Source organism: Pongo abelii, chromosome 8, assembly GCF_028885655.2.
Source record: "Pongo abelii isolate AG06213 chromosome 8, NHGRI_mPonAbe1-v2.0_pri, whole genome shotgun sequence".
In the NCBI taxonomy this organism is placed as follows: Eukaryota; Metazoa; Chordata; class Mammalia; order Primates; family Hominidae; genus Pongo; species Pongo abelii.
The window spans coordinates 78134833-78158855 of record NC_071993.2 but is presented as its reverse complement, the minus strand read 5'-3'; the positions used below and the strand labels follow the sequence as shown (position 1 = coordinate 78158855).

Here is a 24023-nt window from a genome sequence, read left to right as displayed (position 1 = left end):
AGACAGCCAAATACACCCCTCAAACCCATCTCATAAAATGTCCTGCTCCTATAAAGACACATGCACACGTATGTTTATTGCGGCATTATTCACAATAGCAAAGACTTGGAACCAACCCAAATGTCCAACAATGATAGACTGGATTAAGAAAATGTGGCACATATACACCATGGAATACTATGCAGCCATAAAAAATGATGAGTTCACGTCCTTTGTAGGGACATGGATGAAATTGGAAATCATCATTCTCAGTAAACTATCGCAAGAACAAAAAACCAAACACCGCATATTCTCACTCATAGGTGGGAATTGAACAATGAGAACACATGGACACAGGAAGGGGAACATCACACTCTGGGGACTGTTGTGGGGTGGGGGGAGGGGGGAGGGATAGCATTGGGAGATATACCTAATGCTAGATGACGAGTTGGTGGGTGCAGCGCACCAGCATGGCACATGTATACATATGTAACTTACCTGCACATTGCGCACATGTACCATAAAACCTAAAGTATAATAATAATAATAATAATAATAATAATAATAAAAGAAAAAAAAAAAAAAATGTCCTGCTCCTATTTAGTCTACCTGAAACTTCTCTACCTCAACAGTATCCCATCAGAAAATACTGGAAATCTCCTTTTTAAAGCTTTCCTTTTCCCTGCCTGTTTTTGAGACTCTGCTCAAAGCAAGTGATGGTAGCTGACTCCTTTGTAAGGTCTGAATAGTAAAGTCTGGATGAGCAGTCCCTGTATGTTCTCATTCGGTTTATTCCCACATTTTTGTATTAATATAATTTAACTATAACACTTAAAATCTCTGAAGATTCACACAATACAGAACCGGTCTGCCACTTAGGAACTAAAATAGCCATTTCACTAAATTCTCTGATAAATTTACTACAGAGTTTAGAAATTGAAATTGAGATTTCAGGTAAAAGCATTTATGCCTTCCCAGTTAATTTTAATAAACAATTACTAAGATGTTATTTAAGCTGAATTTTTGCTCATTACTTATCATGATTAGCAATCATCCTGTGCATTTTTATCATGTAAAAGTAACTGACAGATAAAATCATTCTCCTTTATATTAAAGCATTTCTCATCAGCATTACTAAATAGTTTCTAGTGATTCAAGACTACATAAAGTAAATTAAACGGATTATTTACAGGGAGAATATTTATGGGAAAGGCAATGATTATTGCTTATAATTACTCTAACACACTATCCAATAGGAAAAAAAGTAAGCCATCATTCTGGAGCACAGCAAAAAATAATTCTTCCTTCCAGATAGAATTATTTCAAACATATAATGAATGTTTTCTCAAAAGTATAAGTTGAAAAGCCAGGCATGTTTTTCAAAGTTGTAAATAATCCTCTTATCCCATATTTTATATTTCAATTATTTGCTAGATTTTTGTGTATATTTACCATACATATGAGAAAGAGAATTCAGCAGTCTTACCAAGTAATGTAAAAAATGGACTTCTCTGCCTTTACAGTTTAAATCATAGGACATAGACTGTTTCTAAATGGGGAAAACATAAAACTTACCAATATTTCTAATTCCCTTTGCTGTGTGCTACAACATTTAAATTGCTATTGTCATTAACACATTATATTAGAATATAAATGTTTCACCTCAAAAAGCAAAACGAGTCATGTGCAAAGAGATTTCTTATTTAATGAACAAAATACATGAGGCATAGAACATATAGATTTTACATACTCCAACTATTCTTTCAGAAAGATTTAATTCTGAAGCCCTAGCAGAAGTGAGGCCAGGTGAGTTTCCCTCCCTCCCTCGCTTCATTTTCTATTCCATCTCTCAGGGTCGTATCTTAGAAAAGACAGTGGGGGCAGAAGTGCTTTGTAAATGCAAGCTTGTTTCCAGTGGGAAGTATGCACAGGGTACAAAATAAGTTCAATCCCACCTCCCAACCTAGTTCTTCATCCACCATCCCTCTGCAGCTGTGCATCCCAAGGATTCTTTTTGATGATGAACGCAACATTACTTCTACATGGCTATTTATGAGTGTTGTTTTGGTTTCCCTTCTGTTTGACAGATTTTAAAACATCTCCTCCATTGTCCAGTCATATCTCAGGCTCTCCTGGACATGAGGAAAGCTGAGAGCTCAGTGCTTCCAAACAAACCCTATTTGATCCACATATTCCTCCATGTTTTTGGTTAATTCTTGAGTGCAACAGGCCATGCTTAAAATGGACAGAGTAACAAAACACCTGGCTCACTTGCAGACAAGTTGGCTTAGTTAGCTGGCTCATCAAAATTCTGAGGCCATGTTTAGGGATATTATAGAAACATAACACCAGAAGGATTACTGGCTGTGATATTAAGTAACAGGATGAGGTCAGGCCAGCCTTTTTAGAAAATGCAGCATACATGCTTTCTCTTGGGTAACTAATCAAAACTTTTTAGAAAGTTGTCTTCTTCCCATGTTTATTATACATATGGTTAGACTTGCATTATAATTGACCTTTTTCAAGTTGTGATATTTCAGGGGCACTTGAATAACCTTGTGATTGACCACATTTGTCCCAAGAAGGTTGGCCCATTAACAGACAAATGATACCTATTAACAAAGAGGTTTTTCAGCTGTATAAATTATCATAACATAATTTATTTTTTCTTACTGGTAAATATTGATCTTCAAATTTTCAGAGGGGGAGTATCAGGAAGGAATTAGCCCCATTTTGGTGAGGAAAATTGGCATCTCATTTGGCAGACAAATCAACCCGTTTTCTGCAGCCATTTCTGTTCAAAGTTCTCTTCAGAACATCATTCTCACAAATACAGAATTGTGTCATTGAATAAAATTAAAATGAAGACAGCTGGATAATGAAGGTCCTATCCATTCTTTTATTATCTGTTCAACAAACTAATAGACTTCATTCAACACCTGCCAGAGTCTCAGATGCCTGAGTATAAGTAGACTCAGGTATAAAAACCTTGAAAATCTTTACTTTCCCTATTTATATCTCAGCTCCTAGCAACATTCTGCACTCCTTTCAGAGATGAATTTCTGCACCAGCTCGTCTGCTCCTACCTGTTATCTTTCCTTTATATCTTTTTCTTTCCCTGTCTGCTTTGCTGCCCACCTCCTTGTTCTCCTCAATTCTTCTTCCATGCTATCTTATGTTGCTCTGGCTCTAATTTCTCCACTGTGTTCATTGTATGTCCTTAATACCAAGGACAAGGACAGTGCCTAATACTCAGCAGATTCTCAGTAAATGAGCCAATGGAAATTCTAGAAAAATCTGTATAAATTTAGTACAATTAGTACATATTTTTCAAGTAAAAACATATCACATTGTATCTTGAAATATATAATTTCATGAGGATAGGGATGTCACCTTGGCATATCTTCGAATAAATAGTTTTAAGCATGTTGGTGCTTAGAGCAACTTTACTTTCTTTTAGGCATTTTCAACTTTATAACTTTAATAATATTCACACTAAAGGTGGTACACTCTTTACGGTCCTTATTTTTGCAAAGGTAATATACTGGTTTGTATTATTTATTCAAGGAAGAGTTATGTTTTGCCTTTTACCCCATAATTTTTGTGCAACTTTTAAGAAAATGCATCCCAGGTGATCATAAAAGATATAATTAAATATCTGGAAGTTATACCTAGAGCCTGTCTTCTGCTCACATCAGGGAAGGAATGAAATGGTCTCAAGTGTTATGAAAGTCCCAAAATGTGGGAACTGTTTAAGCTCACAGTCAAGATACCACTTGGACAGAATTTACCTAAGAGGAAGAGCAAAAAAGGGGGCCATAATTTATGAAAAAAATAATATCTAATCCAATATCTAACTATCATAAAGAGAAAACTTTCACAACCTTAATATAAACTAATGGGCTTCCAGGTTAAGATGGCAAATTGACACATATATCTAATTTTGCTCCTTTTCAAGTCTCACTAAAACTATATATGAGTTATTTTTGTTTATTTCTGAAGACTTAAACACACTAGCATGGAGAGAATGGAATGGAAGATAAAATAACAGCAAGAAATATTAACAAACTCTAAAGCAGATGACAAGTACTAAATGACATAGCTAATCGGAGAAAGTCAGAGTTCAAACCAGCAATAGGGAAAATTAAGAATCAAGTGATTTTATGCAGAAAGACTTAGGTATGATTAAACTTGGGGATGAAGGGAGGGACTGAAAAAGGCAGTTTGATCCCATCTCCTATTTCACGCCACTGAATATCTACCCCCACCTCAGCCCACCATAATTCCAGAGATTATTCTCTGAAGAGGATAAAATAGTCTTTACATTGTGGGTCTTTAGACTTATTTTAGGGATGGGGTACATTTTAGGAACAACAGGGTGATTAAATGAATGTGTGAATACTCAATCCTAAGTGTCAAGAGTCCCAGTCACCCCATCCTCTACCACTCTGCTCCTAGATCCTTACCTTCTAGGAAGAAATTTGAAAGATGTTTTTCCGGGAAAGTGATTAGTACAAGAAGAAATACTTGCTTTCCTCTAGAAAGTTTTAAGTCCTTTACTCTGATTCTAGAAAATACCAGAAGATGTATAAAAGGAAGGCTGGGTTGTTAGAAGATGCCACCGTCTCAATGTTAACAATGTAACACAGTTTATGTGACTATAGGAATGGCCCTTCACCAAGGAGAAATCATGTTTTCAAATCATAAAGCCTGATTTCTCTGCCCTTGAATAAGGCTATCACAAGGGGTACAGAGACGCCTTGCTGTATTTGTAACTGTGCACAAATGACTAGGGAAGAACTTGCTCCATGTCTTCAGTTTAGGCTGGAAGAAGTGCCAAGTGGTCCACATGTCAAGGTGCATGTGCCAATGCTCAGAAACGGCTACATCAAGTTTTATGTAAGTAATTCTTTCACACTGCTGATACAGTACTTTCTATGAGTTTATTATGTTTGAATTAGTCTATACCAGACTTTCTCCAAAGCCCATCTGATTATGAGTCTCCAACTGTGGCCGGATCCGCATGGGTGGTCTCTGCTACAGTGCCACCCATAAATGCCTGTCCCTCTTCTCACTTATTTCCATTATGCCCCGACCACGATCATAATCCTTCAGTTGTTACATATCTCCTATGTCATAAAAAGAAAAACTGTCAATTTTCTAAGGCCTTTTATAACCTATCACTTTCTTCACGCCCACCTTAATTTCTTCCTTTTTCATATTTTTTTCTTAGAGCCCCTAAATGGATGTGACTCATTCCTACCTGCTGGCCTCCATTCTCATGAACTTTCTCGCATACATCATCACCTCCCATGACTCTACCCCACACTTCATTCAAAATCGAATACAAATTTCACTTGTTCATACTTTTTCTTCTGTGCTTATTCTCCACAAAATCTCTCTCTTCCAAAATCCTAACAGTTTGAACATTTAACAGTTTAACAACACATAACACAGTTATTGTTATCTCTGATGTGTCAATTTGTTTCTTCCTTGAGGAAAGAACTGACTGGGTGTTATCTTGTGTTTAGCACAGGGTAAAGACTTGTTGTACAATGGGTAGGTGCCCAAATTCTGAAGTTGGACCAACTTCCATTCAAAATCAACTTCACTTGTGTGTCCTTGAGCAATTTATCTGACCTCTATTTCTTTATTAGTAAAATGGAGGGTATAATAATCAATCAAACTGTCTAGAGGATAAACAAGAAAACATGTTTTTCTCGAGATATAGTACACAGTAAGCACTCATCAAAGTTTAGCTATCATTATGTCTTTTGTTAATAAAATAATATTTGAATAAAATGAGAAAACAGAATTTTGTGGCACTTCAGAAGATATAAAGAATGAGCTATTTTTTCTTTTATTATTTTTAAACTATAGAGCTATTTAAAATCTATATGGAGGACTTCAAGTGTACTATGACTGCTACTACCAAATGGGGGACTACTAGCTGATAAATACTGCACTGCCAGCTGTGACCCTCATTCTCACAGGTCCCACTACAAACAAGCGAAAAAACCTGCAATGAAAGAAATGTGACAAAGGTGGAACCAAGGAATAGCCTATATATAAAACTGCTAAGTTTAACCTTCAGAAAGACATTACACTGTCTGAGAAGAAACTCTTGAAACAGAATTGGGAATAAAAAAGAAGTAAATAACAAATTTCATTCATTTTAAAACAATTGGAGATTTATCACAGTTTATATGAACTGAAATTTAGCTGACTCTGGATTCAGTTCAAGCATAAGAGATTATCAGAGTCTAAAATTCAATTTTACTACCCTTCCTTTATTGCAGTTCGAGCACACAATATTTCTGTTCTGCGGATGCCTTTGCTAGTCATGCCTATAGACTGAGAGAATGTTGGGCTGTTTAGCTTTTGTAAAACTTGAAATGTGTCTATTTTCAAATGATTTGTCACTCTATGGAGTTATGAATCCCCTTCTAACACCCCAGCTGCAGATTAGGATACCCTCAAAGCCACTGATTTGTCAGAATCCTTTTACAACTTGATTCAGAGTATGCCAACAGTAAGATATTAATTCCTTTAGGAGGGAGACATGTATAGAGCAGGAAAAAATACTACAAGGAGGTCTGTAACCTCACCATCTGTCAAGTGACATGCTGTTATTTTTTCACTTTGGCTCTACTCCCCAATATCAGTTCCTTTCTTTCCCAGTGTGGACCCAGTCATTTCAATATATCCTTCCTAGTAGTTTCAGTTCTGCTCCTTTCCAGCCAATGACTGGATACATGTATATATATATAGATAGATAGGTAGATCTATATATAGATTTATATATCCAGTTGGATATATATGTATAAATCTCTCTGTCTCTCTCTCTCTATATATATATAAAAAATATATATATATAATATATATATATTCCTAGTCGATTACCTTTTATATATCAAGATCTGCTTCTCTATCAAAGCTGTCACTCCGTGTTTGTCTTCTGAAGGCTTCTCATATTCCACAGATGACATCACCCCACAAATAGAAGCTGTTAGGTATTTACTTCTGAAATGTCTTTCATTTTTTTTACACATTCCTTTACTCTTTTAGAGAGAGATTTCTTCCTCTTTCCCATGGTTCCCAGATCAAAAGATTCCTATATGCCACTATGTTAAATGACAGATTTTTAAATAATTTTATTTTTAAAAAACTAGTAAGCTTACTAAATCTAAATATTAGAAATACTGATATTATTGGTATGATTTATAATGTTATTGGTTTTTTATATTTACCCTAAATTTTCATTTTATTCTCATTTTCTAACTTAATTTATCTTCTCTATATTAATTTTGTCTACTGTTATGGAACATTTATTCTACTTAATTCTATTTTCATTATTGTAAAGATCTCTTGGAAATTTAACATGCATATAATGCATATAATTTTCTATGTAGCAAAGTATGTTAATACTTTAAACTTCTTCCCGAATATAAGAATAGTAGGCCATTTAACTCTGATCTTCAACCCTTACACTTCTCCTATGTAGTGTGGTGACTTCAAATAGTCTTTCTTTGTTGTCATTGATTGTGTTAGTCTATTTTCACACTACTATAAACAATTGCCCGAGACTGGGTAATTTATAAGGGGAAGCGGTTTAATTGACTCACAGTTCCGCATGGCTGGGGAGGCCTCAGGAAACTTACAATCGTGTCAGTAGGCAAAGGAGAAGCAAGGCACCTTCCTCACAAGGTGCAGGAAAGAAAAGTGCCAAGTGAAGGGGGAAGAGCCCCTTATGAAACCATCAGATCTCCTGCTAACTCATTCACTATCACGTGAACAGCATGGGGGAAACTGACCCCATGATTCAATTGCCTTCACCTGGTTTCTCCCTTGACATGTGGGAATTATGAGGATGATAATTCAAGATAAGATCTGGGTGGGAACACAAAGCCTAACCATATTATTGATGTTGTTTTACCAAGGCTTCTTTGAATGTATCAACACCTTTTCTAATTTCCTTGGTGATCATTCTTTTTTGCATCTTAATTTCTCTTTCATGGTGGCATTTCTGATTATGCAATTTGAAATTCATCAGTTTAATAGGTCACACACTTGGGATCTCTATTTCTTAAAGATGGCCTTTATTTAAATAAGACCCCCCCCCCCCCAGGGAAAAGCATTCACCGTTGATGCTCCATCAAGCTGGTCCATGAAAATATCTCTGGTTCCCCTTTTAAAGGCAGGGCTATAAGCTTTTCCAAGAGTCTTAGTCCCAACTCTCTGGACTATGTGTCTCTTCTAAATGCTATAAGGGCATTAAAATTAAAATCTTAGTCTCAACATTTAGGATCTATATATGGGCTAACAAATAAGCAAGCAAAGAGAGTGACTTTCAAGACTTTCACGAAGTAAGCTTATGCTTACTTCCTTGTTTTTCGTCCAAATTTTTTGTTTGTTTGTTTATTCCTGGTTCCTTCTGAATTAAAGTAGTATTTAAAAAATCTAATTAATTCAGCTACTACATATTAAATATATACTAAGCATATATACACATGCTGTTATAACTTCTGGGTATAAAAAAAGACAAATTTCATACTTTCATACAACTTATACTCTGTTATGGAAATAGAGGCAGGAAATATGTGAACAAATGAATTCTTTAAACCAAAAAGTGATAACTGCTAAAACTAAAGTAATATAGAGTGATAATGAAACTGATATACAGACTAGTTGGGGGAAGTCTTTACCCTGGGTGGCCAAAGAAGGCTAATCTGATTCTCAGCTCATTCATTCAAGCTGTGACCAGAAGGAACAGCCATGTAAACTTACGTTGGTTTAAATGTTTTTTTTTTTTTTTTGGTTGTTTATTTTCCCTTCTCACTAACCATTTATCTCATTTTTGGCTACAGCTTTTTATTGCCCTTTTACAATTTCATTCTGTCCCTCCCCATTTCCTCTTTCCCTTCAGCCTAAAATATATTCAAACATCCAGAAGTCTCAAAAATCTTGTGATGATCATTGGTCTCTTTTAAGTTACTACCTTGAGTCTCATTGTTTTTTGATCTGCTATTCTCTTGCCTATCTTTTTAAATAAGGTTTTTTTTCATTCACCATTTCGTAAAGCAAAAGTCAACAACAAATTGATTAAATCTACTAATTGCCAAACTAGTATCTTTTTAATCATTATCTTCAAGTAAGACCATTGATTACTCACTGAAATTCTCTGCCCAGCATCCTCCTCTGTATGTTACTTTTCTTATTAACACTTGAATGCTCTTTCTTTATCAGATTCTATTTTCTCTGCCCACTTCTTCAAAGCTTCTGTTCCTCATGGCTTTACCCTTCATTGTTTTCCCTTCTAGCTCTAAATCCTGTCTATAAATACACCCACTTGAATTATTTATACTATTTTATGGTGAGAAAGCTTAAGAGTCTTCTCAGTGCCACTTACCAAGTTATTATTATTATTATTTTATTTATTTTTATTTTTTTGAGACAGAGTTTCGCTCTTGTTGCCCAGGCTGGTATGCAATGGCACAATCTCAGCTCACCCCAATCTCCGCCTCCTGGGTTCAAGTGATTCTTCTGCCTCAGCTTCCTGAGTAGTTGGGATTACAGGCGCATGCCACCACACACAGCCAATTTTGTAGTCTTAATAGAGACAGGGTTTCTCTATGTTGGTCAGGCTGGTCTCGAACTCCTGACCTCAGGTGACCTGCCCACCTCGGCCTCTCAAAGTGCTGGGATTACAGGCATGAGCCACCACACCTGGACACCAAGTTGATATTATAATATAGCTATTATAGTTCAGGTTTCTTTCCATATGTTGTTTTTCATATAAATGTATTGATACTTTAAATCAGCAACAAATTATAGAAGGTTAAAAGTTGTAATTAAATTATCCGAAATCCAAATACTAAAACATAATCATTATTTAAACACATGAAAGTTTAGACTTGTTTCCTATACAGGCATATACATGTCTATGTTATATATGTTTGTATTATATAATGCTTGTGATTATATGTGTGGAGAAAGAGAGAGAAACAGAGACAGAGAGAAAGAGAGGCAGAGACATATACAAACAGATTTCTCAGAATCTTTGCCTGCAGCCATGGGCCAAAACTGAATTACTTTCTATATGAAGAAGAATAAGAAGACATTTAGAAGCTATGGACTAGAGTTGGAAAAGTGGCAAGAGTTAAGTGGGAAAAATAGAAATAGACATTTAAAGAGGTATTTTTATGAAATTCCATGTATAATACACAATAAATTTAATTTTCTCACTTTCCAATGAAATCTTCACTGCACATAATCTTTGGAAAGTGGATTTCTTTCAAAAGAATACAAAGTAGAACTGAATTCTATTGTAAAGAGTAAGTTTGGTATAAAACAAAACAAAGACAAAAATATGCATAGGAGAATACCTATACATCCGTATATATAATAGATTATAAAATTTAGACTACTTTCATACTCTTTAAAAAATTTGACTTTATTTTCTATAGACTCTTTTCATGTGGCAGGCAACCGTTTGTTTAATCATCCCAATTTTTCTATTATTTTAAATAATTCTATAGTTATCCTGTTGGGGCTCAGAAAAACAAAATACACCAAAATGAAGGACTTAGAAGCAGTTTCAGAAGCAAAAGTTTTTCTCTGATTTTTTTCTGTTCTCCTGTTGCTCAGTTCCGTTTTCCCCTGAGGCTAGTCATAAATACTAGAATCCTTCTTCTCCAAGGCGGGTCACAGAAGCCAGAACCCCTTTTCCCCAGAGCTAGTGATAAAATATAAAAATATTATTCTAAAACGATCTCCATCTCTCTGTATAACACTAGTCATACAATAATTCTCCTACCTACCTTGTTTGACTGTAGGTCATAAGACTCCTATTCCAGCAAGGGTCTTGCCCCATATCCAGAAGGCAGAAATACGTGTTCAGAGAAGCCAAGAAAAATCTAGACAGACAGGCCTTGCTGGGTACCCCACTCAGCCTATTAACATAAGATCATACCTTATTTGTCCCACCATATTTCTACATGATTGTCCATACTTTGTTGAACTTAGGCATAAAAATAAACAATGTATCCTGTGTCTTTGGGTCTTCATTCTGAAGGCTACCATATACACATGATAAATAAATTTCTATGTTTTTTCACCTATTAATCTGCCTTTTGTGAGTTGATTTTTCAGTAAACTTTCAGAGGCCAAGGGTTTCCTTTATTCAAAAAAGTTTGGCCAGGCGCAGTGGCTCACGCCTGTAATCCCAGCACTTTGGGAGGCCAAGGTGGGTGGATCACGAGGTCAGGAGTTTGAGACCAGCCACGCCAATAGGGTGAAACTCCGTCTCTACTAAAAATACAAAAATTAGCTGGGTGTGGTGGTGTGTGCCCGTAGTTCCAGCTACTTGGCAGGCTGAGGCAGAAGAATCGTTTGAACCCCAAAGGCAGAGGTTGCAGTGAGCCGAGATCGTGCCACTGCACTCCATCCTGGATGACAGAGCGAGACTCCATCTCAAAAAAAAAAAAAAAAGTTTATCACTTCATATTATTTCCTTTGGATAGGTTCCCTGAAGTATAGTACAGATATGGATACAGATGATGCACATATGAAAAGTTTATAAAGATTTTTAGTTTATGCATATTCCCAAATTACTATAAGGCTTATGCCATTTAGATTTTCAACACCATACTCTGTACCAAGCCTATTTTAAAAGTTTTGGCAAATTTGATAGATTTAAAATATATCTTATTCTAACTATTTTATTTTTAATATTTTTCAAATACTTGTCTGCCATAACTTTTATAAGGAGAAAGTGGTTAATAATATAACGATATTCTTTGTCCATTCTTCCACTACAATATTTTTTATGTCTGCAAGTATTCTTTGTATATAAATGGGATGACATTTTTGTTTATCCAGTTATCCATTTACATTTCAATATTGCTTAGGACATTCTATTGACGTACATTTTTTGAAGTTCAATTTAACAATCCTTTCTTTGTAAATTATTTTGTATGTAATTTTCATAAACTCTTTCTCAATTTTAATATCACTGAAAGATTTATGTACATTTTCTCCATTAATTATGATTTTAAAATTAACAGTTATTTCATTACTTCATCTGAAAGTTATTTTGGGGTATAAATGAATGTACCAATGGTACACGGTAGCATATAAATGAATACTACATGGTAATACAAATGAAAGATTTTCTAAGTGTACTAGGTCGGCTTCAGTGTATCCTTCTGTATTGTGGCTTTTATAACTACACCACGACTGAATTACTTTAGTTGTTATAGTTTGTGTACATTAGTTACTAGTAGGGCAGCCAGTATATATTTTATTGCTTTTTGACTAACTCTATAAAATGACATTTTAAGACAATAACAAACATTTTTATTACTTCTGGAATACGCCCACAGTGTACATTTTTTTCATGGCTATCATTAAGTGATTGTAATTTCAAATATATCTAGTTCTCATCTCAGAAGCAAAAGATACCACTATCCTGATTATGCTATAAATCACTATAACTAAAATTACACAGCTATGAAACTCAACCATTCAGATAGCTCCAATACCAGCGAATCACTTGGTTTACCAAATTCTTTGTAGAAGTCACATGCTAGTATGATACACACAGCAGATGCCTGGGGAAGGGGAAGGTGAGAGAGTATAAGTGGTTGTCCAAACCAATTCCACAGAAGTTTCTGAGAAACTTGCCATATTTATTTATTGATCGAAACCTCTAGAATTGTACACCTACAACTTTCTAATACTATATTTGCTTTTCCTCTACCACCTGATTTTTGGCATTTGACACTCAGAGAATCTTGAGGTTTCACTAGTATGACTAATATTTTCAGCCATTATGAATATTACACATCGTTTTCCACATAATTACCTAGTGAAGTCTGTCATCTCCATCATGATCATACACATGTTCTTGGCCAGAACAATGATGTCGTTGCTTGTATCATCCCATATCTCAATCTCAGCATCCAGCTTACTCTTTACTTTCTTGAAATCAGCAACTTGCTCAGCAATCTTTTCTTTTTCTGCCTCTGGAAGTTGAGTCATCTTAGCCTAAAACATGTGATAATTAGAATTAAAATCATTCCACTATGTCAAAAGCATTTTAGGAATAAGTAGATATTATAGGATATTCATAAAACTTGTTCATTTAAAATCAGGGGCACAATATAGTTAAATTCATTAAATTAAAACTTTACAGGCTTAATATTTCATATAAAAATCTATTAAATTATAATAATTTGCTCTAGAACTATAACGTTACATTTAGAATAACACTGTAGAACTTGGCGTCCAACATACTTAAATCCATTTTATAAAATAAATGTGGGACTTTGAAAATTTCTAATACACTTCAAATTTTAAATTAACATCAATTTAGTGTAATGCATCACCTTTGTTAGAAAAGTGCATATAAAAAGGTGGATGCATAGTGTAATTTAACTTGAAATGAGACTACATCTACCTATGTGTATATGTACAATTACAGGATGAATTAGTCATGCCTCAACTTTAACATGATAAAGAAAAAAATGATGATGCTTTTAGTTTGAATTTTCTGTAAATATCTCAGCATAATGCTTGACACATATTGAATGTTCCATAAATGGTAGTTATTTCTTATTCAATAAAATTATCAAAATATTTTCATATGTCTAATACATTTTTTCATCTTGTTTGTTTTTTTAAATGAAGAATCAAATTAAGCTACACAAGACTAACTTTTTAACTGACACAAGTGCTATTTCTTAGCCTCTGAAAGTAGTTTGTAGTTTCTTTTCTGAGGATATGTGTCCTATGTGAGGTTGTAAGAGAGGAGCAACTTTTACTACTGCTGGCATATGGCAAAGCACGTAAATGAAGACACAGCTCACTACTTCTGAAATGAAAAGTAATATGCAAGCACGTTAAGTAAATTATAAGCCACCAACCCATTAAACTAGCTCACAAATAGAAATGGGTTTTCTCCATCTTGACTACCGGTCATTATCATTCTCTCCATTCTCATAAAAAGTGTTTAAATGTTCAAATTACAATAGCTCCAGATAGGTTCAACTGGGGCTTCTCTTTACATTCTGTATCTCAGAGGTCATAAATCTGTGATGCCAGATCTAATAAATAGTGCTGAATATACACCGGTATATTATGGAAAATTATTTACTGTTCTCATAATAAAGCTATTCAAGAGCTGAACTGGTTAAGTGTACTCCAAGTTCTGTTACTTGGAATGCCACTGATTTCCAATATGACCTTGAGGAAGTTACTTAACCCTCCTGTCTAAGTTTCCCTAGACACAAAATGACAGTAATTGCAACTGCTATCCACCTGCCATGCAGGGAACAGAGTCAGTTATTGGGTAAGATTGAGACTGACCCTGTTGTGGACAGGGAGCTCATTGGTTGCACTTCATCTCCTTAATAACATCTCAACTCAAATGGTGAATTACAACAACAGACATTTACCTCTGACAAGATAAGGGCCAAAAGTTGGGCAATAGTTTTCAAAATTAAAAGTTCTGGAGAATTCTGGTCCTTTTTCTCAGGGGGAACAATAGCAGCAACAAAACATTAAGTTACTGACACCTTTGCAGAAGGTTTTAAGTGCTTCTATGATTTATTACATGTCATCGATCAATTTCAACCACCTGAAAATTCCAAAAAAAGACTTAAGAGAATACTTGATGTTTAGAAAGTCTAGGTGAAAAATTCTTTACTGAATTATTTTGTTCAGGTTAAACAAAGAAACTGAGGTACAAAGCTTAAGAAAAATTAAGTAAATAGAATATCTCTGATATATATCGCCAGGTGGCTATGTGTTTAGGCTTCTGCTTACATCTATAGAGCAGAACTCTGAAAGAAATAACTGTCAAAGGCTTTTTGAATCACTGCCATCTGAATAATATTATATTGTGTAACGATTGATCTTGGAATGTGTTACCAAACACAAGAAAAACAGCTAACACATATATGACAGACACTCTTCTTGAAACCATGAACACATTTAAACTTCAATCTTCATAGCAGCCCTATGAGAAATTATTATTATCCCAATTTTGTAAGTGAGGAAATTGAGTCTCTCTGAAACATTAAGTGATTGATCAAGATTATAGTGTCAGTCAATGGTAGAATCAGGATGTAAATCAGAAAATACAGCTCTAGAGTTTTTGTTCTATCACTAAGCCAACAAACATGAATAATATTGCCCACAATATACCAATATATATACATTCTCCATGATGGTATTTCTCTATCACTTTCTACCTTTGAAAGCAATTGTTCTCCAAAGAATAGTCACATTGTTTAGAACCTAAGTTTCCAAATCTTTAAACTATATACCACGATCTTTACCTGACAGGTTGTTTTGGACATCAAATTATGTAAGAACACACTTTTTAAGTAAAGTGATGTTAACTGTCAACCATTACTTACACAGATAGATTCAGTTCTTTACTCTCTGCGTGAATCTCAGAACTCTATTTATGATATCCATTATTTTTCAAGGAAAAGCTGTGTTATCCCAATAGCCTATTAGGCATTTTTAAGCACAGATTTCATTTATTATTTTAACTCTAAAAGAGAGGTCAGCAGAATTTTTCTGTAAAGGACAAGATAGTGGTATATGCTTTGCAGCTCACACCATTTCACTCTGTTACTCAACTGGCAGAGTTGTTACTCTGTTATATTGCAAGAGCAGTCACGAATACTACATAAACAAATCAGTGTGGCTCTGTTCCAATAACACCTTATTATAGACATTGAAATTTGAATTTTACGTAATTTTCACATGCCACAAATATTATTCTGATCACATCTGATTACATCTATTCTAAATTTTTTCAACCACTTAAAAATGTAAAGGCCATTCTTAGCTCATGTACAAAAGCAGGCAGCAGGCCAGATTTGACTTGTTGACTGCAATTTGCCAACACCTGCTATAAAACTTTCCTATGACCAGGGAACACAGACTTTTATTGTTTTTCTCTGTCTTCATTATCCTTACTTTGTTTATAACTCCTGAAAGTACTGACCAAGTGATCCCTGAAACATTTTCTTGTTTTTGTTTTGTTTTGTTTTGTTTTGTTTTGAGGCAGAGTCTTGCTCTGTCACCCAGGCTGGAGTGCAGTGGCACGATCTCAGCTCACTGCCACCTCCACCTCCTAGGTTGAAGCAATTCTCCCACCTCAGCCTCCCGAGTAGCTGGGACTATAGGTGCCCACTGCTGTGCCCAGCCAATTTTTGTATTTTTAGTAGAGACGGGGTTTCACTATGTTGGACAGGCTGGTCTTGAACTCCTGACCTCGTGATCCGCTCTCTTGGTTTTGCCTTCCCCTTACATCCAACTGCCCCTTCTCAGAGTCCTCCATCTCCCCTTATCTGCCAAACGTGCATCTCCCAAAGAATCTGTGCTGACCCTTTTAACTCATTATCTTATCCCTTAGCACACTCATCTACTTTCTTTCTTTTCTTTTTTACATTGGGAAATAAAATTGTAAGTACTTACTATGCACCACATTATGTTCTGAAGTGTATATACATTGTGGAATACACAATGGAATACTATTCAGCCATAAAAAAGAATGAAATCCTGTCATTTGTGACAACAGGGAATCTGGAGGAAATTACGTTAAGTGAAATAACCAGACACTGAATGATGAATACCACATGACCTCACTCATATGCAGAATCTAAAACGGTATCACAAAAGGAGAGAATAGAGTAGGGGTTACCAGGGGCTGGGGTAGTAGGGGAGGGGGTTTGAGAAGATGTTGGTCAGAGGATAAAAAATTTCATTTAGACAGGAGGAATAAGTTCAAGAGATCTATTATACAACATGGTGACTACAGTGAATAGTAAATTGTATTCTTGAAAAATGCTGAGTGAACGTACAGTGTTCTCACCACAAAGATGATAACTGTGTGAGGTAAAGCATGTGTTAATTAGCCAGATATAGTCCTTCTACAGTGTACATATACGTCAGCTACTTTCATGACTTCAGCCATCGCTGCTATGAAGATTACTTCCGAACAACCTCTTCAGTCCTGTTCTCCTTTCCAATACTGTGATCAGTACATTCACTGCTGTTAGGAATACCTGATCATAGAAGGATGAAAAACACACCCAGCCAAACCATTTATCCTCCTGATTTTCATGTTTCTCAGTGATACTGCCTGCCTTCCAGTCTTGAAGTTTTATATTTTAGAAAATTATTCTCTTTTCTTTAGCCTATTCTGTCAGTTGTCCATTTTATCCTCTATCACATCCATTTCCCTCTATGTATTAATATTACCATTCCTGCTGTCTTCTGGTCTTAATATTTTCCTTTGTTTTAAATCTTCTTGCTTTGCTACCGCTTGATTCAATCTTTTTGAATATGATGGAATTGTGCAATCCTTCATCTAATCTCCTTATCTTTACATCACCTTATCAAATAAAGGGTATCAATTCCTCAAACACCACCATTATATTTGTTTGATTAAAATAGAAAAGTCATATAAAATGCCTAAATCATAAATGTACAGTTGGAACAATTTTCACAAACAGAGCAAATCCATGCACCTACACTCAAATCAAGAAACCCTAAAAAGATTACAGGCACCCGGAAGCCTCCTTCTATCTTCTGCTAGTCACTATCTCCTAAGGGTAATTACTAACTTGATTTCTAAAACTGTAGATATGCCCATGTTTTAATCTTATAAAGTGTGGAATCATAGCACATGAATTCTCGTGTCTGGCTTTTTGTATTTAGCACTTAAATGCTTGAAATGCATCTATTCTGTTGCATGCAGTTATATTTTGTTTATTCTCATTGTTCTATACAGATATTATTCCACTCTACAAATATATATATATATCTATAAATTTATTCATGTTTTTCTATAAACAGTATTTTGAAAACTATTCCATTTTTGGCTGTGATAAATAATGAGTATTCTTGGACTTTGCTTTAGGTGCACATATGGGTGTATTTCTCTTGAGTATGTATCTAGGAGTGGAATTACCACATCACAGGGATCATCACAACCTTTGTTTCTACCAGCTTTTCAATCTCATCCCATCTTACTTCCTTCAACACACTGTACCCTCAAGCTAAGCTAGGCTATTTGTTGCTGCAGGTAAATATCTTGAGATATTGCCCATTAATTATTTTTGCTCATCTTCCCTTCCCCCAATTTGTTGGTCCAAATTTAATCATATTTCCAGGCCAAACTCATATAGTATATGCCCCTTTCTCCATCCTTCAGGTATGTGTAATTATTCTCTCAAAATTCTTAGAACATGTTATCAGTTATTCCCCCTAGATGTTCATATTGTTCTCTCTTGTAGTCTAATCTTGTGAACACAACTATCTTATCTCACTTACTAGAGATGTTGTTGAAAACAATATCATCTTTCAGAATAATAATTATGACATTACACATAATTTTTATTTGTACTTTTTAGATGTATTTTTTGTCTCCTTCCCCTAGAAAATAAGTTCTCTTAAAGTAGGAACATATTGCATGATAAATGTTTGTTTGTGATTGTTAACATAAATACACAAGAGCTAAAAAAAAACCCAGACTTTTGAGCTGAAAATTTTATATCACTGATCTTGTATTTTCATTGTCACCCACATTTACACAAATGCCAAGCTTTCACCTCTACACAGATCTTAGATTCATTTCTCTTATGCATTTTTCCTAGTATTTTTCAAACTCAGGTCCTTATTATTCCTCCAAGACTGTATTAATAGCACAATTGATCATTTTTCATCTTCATATCTGCCTATTAATTGTTCTATGCTCATTACTACTGCATAAAATATTGATATGCTTACATTATTTATCTGCTTAAAAAATTTAAATGACTATAATTACCTCTTAAAAGAGACAAAAGGAAAAGAAAGGAAAAAAGTGGCATAATAGGAAAAATGCAGAAAATGTTGTCATACAGACCACCATTCAAATTCCACTTTTGCCAAGTATTAGTTATCCAGCAATTAACAATCCTAAACCCTAGTTTCATATATTAAATGATAATAAATTTATAGGGGTTGCATGAGAATTAGTTACGTCTATAAACAATTGTACCTGGGATATATTAGGGACTCAGTAAATGGTGCATATATAAATAATGTATATAAATGTATCATCTTGGCCTCCAAGACTTTCCACGATATGGAAAAGAAGGATAACTAAAATATTCAGGTAGCCTACCTCACAGAGCCTAGGCAAGAACCAAATGAAATCTTTTGAGTAATTGCTTTCCATAAGCAATAAATGCCATAGAAATATAGCGCCATTATAATTATCTTATTCTCAGAAGCCCCAGAATCCACGTCACTTATTTTGCAGATAAGAAAATTGTCCCAGAAAGGGGAAATGACTTAAAAGAACTCTCCAGCTGTTAGTGACAGGTTTGATGTTTCAGTCCATGTGTCTTCATTAGTAGCTCTCCCTTTCCACAATTTTTTTTTGCTTTCCTTAACTATAACTTTTTTCATGGAAATTAAATTCATAGATAAATCATATAACTTTGCTAATTTCTCTATCCACGAAACTGGATGAAACATAGAAATATTATTTTGTTTATAAATAATCTACAATCACGATTTTTTTTAATTTTATAAATATTAGAGAATTTCTAATTAATTCACATCACTCATATGAAACAGTAGCTAGAACTCAACATTCAAAATAAAATGTTTGATAAACTTTAAAAATACACACATGGTATATATACATATTGGAAAAATAGTTCTCTAATGATAACTCATGTTCTTACCTTCAGAGTGTCTCAAATTTAATAGTGACATTAGTGACATGTATGTGTTTTCTTAAAATAAGCCTGGAGGCATTTGGGAAATAGACGTATTTTTAATACATCAAAAGTATAAATAGCATAGAACACTTTGATGGAATTTTAGAAAATATGAAGTGCTTTTGGCAAAAATTCAACCTAATTAAAATTTTGAGAACAAATTTATTTAAGCAAGATTTATGCATTGGTATCTTAAGCATACTAAATTGTGATCTCAAATAAATTCCTGAGAATTCATTAAGGGCAATTTTCTGTAATATTTTAAAATTAACATTTAGGAATTGGAGTTGGACTTTAAGAAGTGTTATACATTTCTACATTTTTATGTATAGACCTTTAAATCAGACTTAAAATATATATTTGCTTTAATTAGCTCTCAGTTTCCTCATCCATCAAAAAAAAAAAAACCCTTTTAACACCCAGTGGGTTACTTTCACAGTTATAAAACTGTCTCATTTTATTATAAAACTTTATAGGCTTCAGGGACTGGGTCAAAACAGAGTAAATTATCAGGTATATTTGATTGATTATCTATGTCTTAAATATAATAATGATAGTGATTGATATTTGTTCACACTTCCAGTATGCCAGTCACTCTATTGAGCACTTTTGAAAAAAATTATGTCATTTAAATAATAATACGATGAGGTAGCTATTAATATCCATTTGTCATAATCATAGAAATGAGTTCCATAGAGAACATTTGCAGGTCTCCTATAAATGAAACCCTCTCCAATGTTTTCTTTCTTTTTCATAAGAAATCGTTATATTTTATCTGTGAATCTAGTTTCCGTCCTTGTTCTAGAGATAAATAAAGGTTGTAAAGGGCATTTGGGAGATGGACGAAGAAATCTGTATATAAACTGAATATTAAGAAAAATTAAGAAGTGATTGTTAATTTTCTTCAGTGTCATGATCATATTGTGGTTATATAAGAGAATGTTCATTATTTTGGGATATTCCTGCTGAAATATTTAGATATAAAATGCTGTGATGTTTCAAATTACTTTGAAGTAGCTTAAGAAAAACCCAAATATGGCTCTGGAACTGTGGTTAAACTGTTATTTCTAGGTAATGGGAATATGAGTCTGCATTGTACTAGTGACTAAACATTTCTGTGCATTTAATTTTTCACAATAAAAAATGAAACACAAATAACATTTTCTACAATTTTTTGTAGAGGCATGAGAGATCTTACAGGTTATATAATATCTTATTTCAAAATATCACTCCATCTGTAACATTTGTGACCAATGATGCTTTCACCACTTTTCAGACTTTCCTGAAAGTCCAATGCTGGATTCTCTGGGCCTGAGAAATAAAGCAGTCCATGCACATTTTACCAATAAAAATTAAAACATAATAAATGAGACTCATGACCTCCAGAAGTAATCTTCACATAGATAAATTTCATTCAGGATCTTGGCATGTATCATAATGACAGAAATTTACACTTAAATGTGGCTGTAGCATAAACCTTTCTCCAAAAAGAAAAGTTGTTTCAAAGGTGGTGATCTGTATGGAGCCCCTAAAACAAGGTGCTGATGTGAGCAGGCATCAAAAAAGCTGATGTGAGTATCCTCATCCTTTTGACAGATGTGATCCTAGCACAGCCATATAGTTCTTGCAATATATATTTTATCCAGAAGGTGAAGATCCAAGCCCTTATACTCTTTCCTCTAAAGTTATATGTATGTGTAATTATACATTGAAATGTTGGTAAATTTGTTTAGCAAGAGTCAATCTTTAAAAGCCTGATTGATTTGTTTGGGGGCATCAACACTAAAGAGTTTCTATTCCCAACAGTAAGGACCAACCCCAGGACCTCAGTGACCTCATCACTGAGGAGATTCTACTTGAGCTGTTAACCCTTTTTCCACTTGATACCTTACTTTTGTCTTCCAACAACAGGCAAGTACTTCCTTCTGAGGCACTGAATTACATTTTTAGACAGAGTTAGTTATTAGAAAATCTTTATCTTTCCTCTCTATGTCTACATGTTAGCCTGAATTCAGACCTCTAGAACCTAAAGGAGTATATGTAATCTATTTTCCACAAGATGATCTTGCGGTTATGTGAAAAATAATCATCAGATGCTATTAACAGTTATCTTCCCATTCTCTCATTCATTCCTTCACCTATTCCTTTTCTGTAGAACTCTTCAATTCCAGAGACTTCAAGAACTTATTATCCAGAAGATCAGAATCAAGGTTTTCCTTTGGGGATATCTCAGTATATCATCATCTCTTTCATAAAATGACTTCCAGACAGAATTGCAAATTCTAGATGAATTCTGACCAGTCAAGAAAACAATAATGGTCTTTGTTCAGGACACCATGTTCGCACTCTACAAAGACCAAAATTGTAATAGAAATTTTGTAACATTCATGTAAATTACTTACTCATACTTAACACTCAACTGAAATGCGCATTACAAAAATAAACTATAACTAAGCTATATCAAAACTGTCCTGTATTTTTATTTTTAAATATAAACATTGCAAAGATTTACACTAAATTTAATTTATTTAATTGCATTGTGTTTTCTTTGGTTCCTCATTCCAGAATACTGATATACTTTTTGTCTTTTGATACTGCCAAAACTGACAATATAGAAATTCTCAAACAGTTCAATAAATAAATATTATGAAGGCTGTGAGGAAATCAAACAATGCTCTCTAAAAGCCTATTTTATTCACAAGAATGCCTTTAAGATGCTATTCAGTGCCCAGTAACTTATACTTTGCTCATAATTTGAATAAGTTTGGTTACCTGAATTCCACGACCCAGTTTACAGTAAATTGGAAGTAGACAGAAGGTGTGCTAGTCTGACCACAAGGATGGAAAAGAAAATCTATCCAAAAAGAGACAGACTACTCAGTTAGATAATGAGGCCTTTCAAGTTATAAATAAGCTTTCCTGCTTATATCAGGACACCTTCATCCTATTATTGTATTATAGCATAGTACAATTATATTTGGTCACAATACTGACAATGAGTCATCCACAACATCATCACCCAGCATTTATTGATGTCTACTGTAAAGTAGAGTTGGATGGCACCATTTCTGCTCTCAACAGTTTAAAAGATCCCTGTGCAGAAAAAGACATATTTAGAACATTTTGGTTGGTAAGGTAAAGATGCGTATAATACAATTAGAAAACCAATTCTAGTGACTTTTAAAAAAGTTAAATCTTATAATATGAATTTTATAATGACAAATTAAATGAATAGTATAACAACTAAAGTAGGATTTGAGAAAGAATTATATACCTCCTAGTTTTATATGTATTTTCTTTTAATCATATTTTTGCAATGAATATACTTTTATTACTATATATGTATTAAATGTGTAATTGAATGTAATTACCAGATTTTCCTCCAAATTGTTTATGGAAATTTGAAAATTTCATTCTATCTTTCTAACAACAATTTTCTTGATAAAATAACAATTTGAGGAATATTGTATAGAATTCTAAATATGGCATTTGCTTGTCCATAAATTATGCTTACATATGTCTATATTATTATGATTTAATATAGTACCAAGACTAATGATCCATATAAATATGCTAATTATAGCTCCTTCCATTGAAAACCAGATGCAACACCTGTAGTCACACAGTCATGGCAAAGAAAATAAAAAATCTATTCTCATTATATTATTATCAATTGAATATAGATTATGTAAGGCACAAAGAAAAATAAGCTGTTATATTTCACATAATATATAATCTATTGCCTATTTACTAGGTTTCTAAAAAGGTAAAATAAAATACTTTCTATCAATTTGAATAATATACTAGTATTATTTCTTGCTGACTCCACTACTGGGTAATCATTCATGATTCGGATCGCTTGAAGTCAGGAGTTTAGTTTATGACCTAAACCCAAAGTTAGCAGAAGTTTCCATACTCTGAAATATAAATAAAACAGTCATGTTTCTTCTCATACATTCTTTGAGAGTCTCAAGTTTACTCAAGAACTTCATATATTACTGAGGGTTTATATTCCCATAGGCCACCTTTCTTCTCTGCATTTCTGATCTTGATCTACTGCATTCATTTGAGAGTGATCTTGTAACTATTCACTTCTTACTCCATTATAGTAACCCAACGTTGTAAAATTCTTCAAAATCACTTATATATGTCATTTGTGTACATGTGAAGGTTTGTGAAAATGTTTAGGGATAACATGAGAATTTTACAAAGTAAAATGACTTAACATTGCACTATCTCTGATTTCTACTT

General features: G+C 34.0%; 1 protein-coding gene across 1 annotated transcript in view; it reads right to left on the bottom strand.

Annotated features, from left to right (window-relative positions):
• Positions 1 to 24023, bottom strand: part of CTNNA3 (catenin alpha 3) — a 1821585-nt gene that overhangs the window by 152627 nt on the left and 1644935 nt on the right. The window contains exon 15 of the mRNA XM_054522537.2: positions 12845 to 13026. Within this exon, the coding sequence (XP_054378512.1) occupies positions 12845 to 13026 (182 nt within the window). The remainder of the gene's footprint in view (positions 1 to 12844; positions 13027 to 24023) is intronic.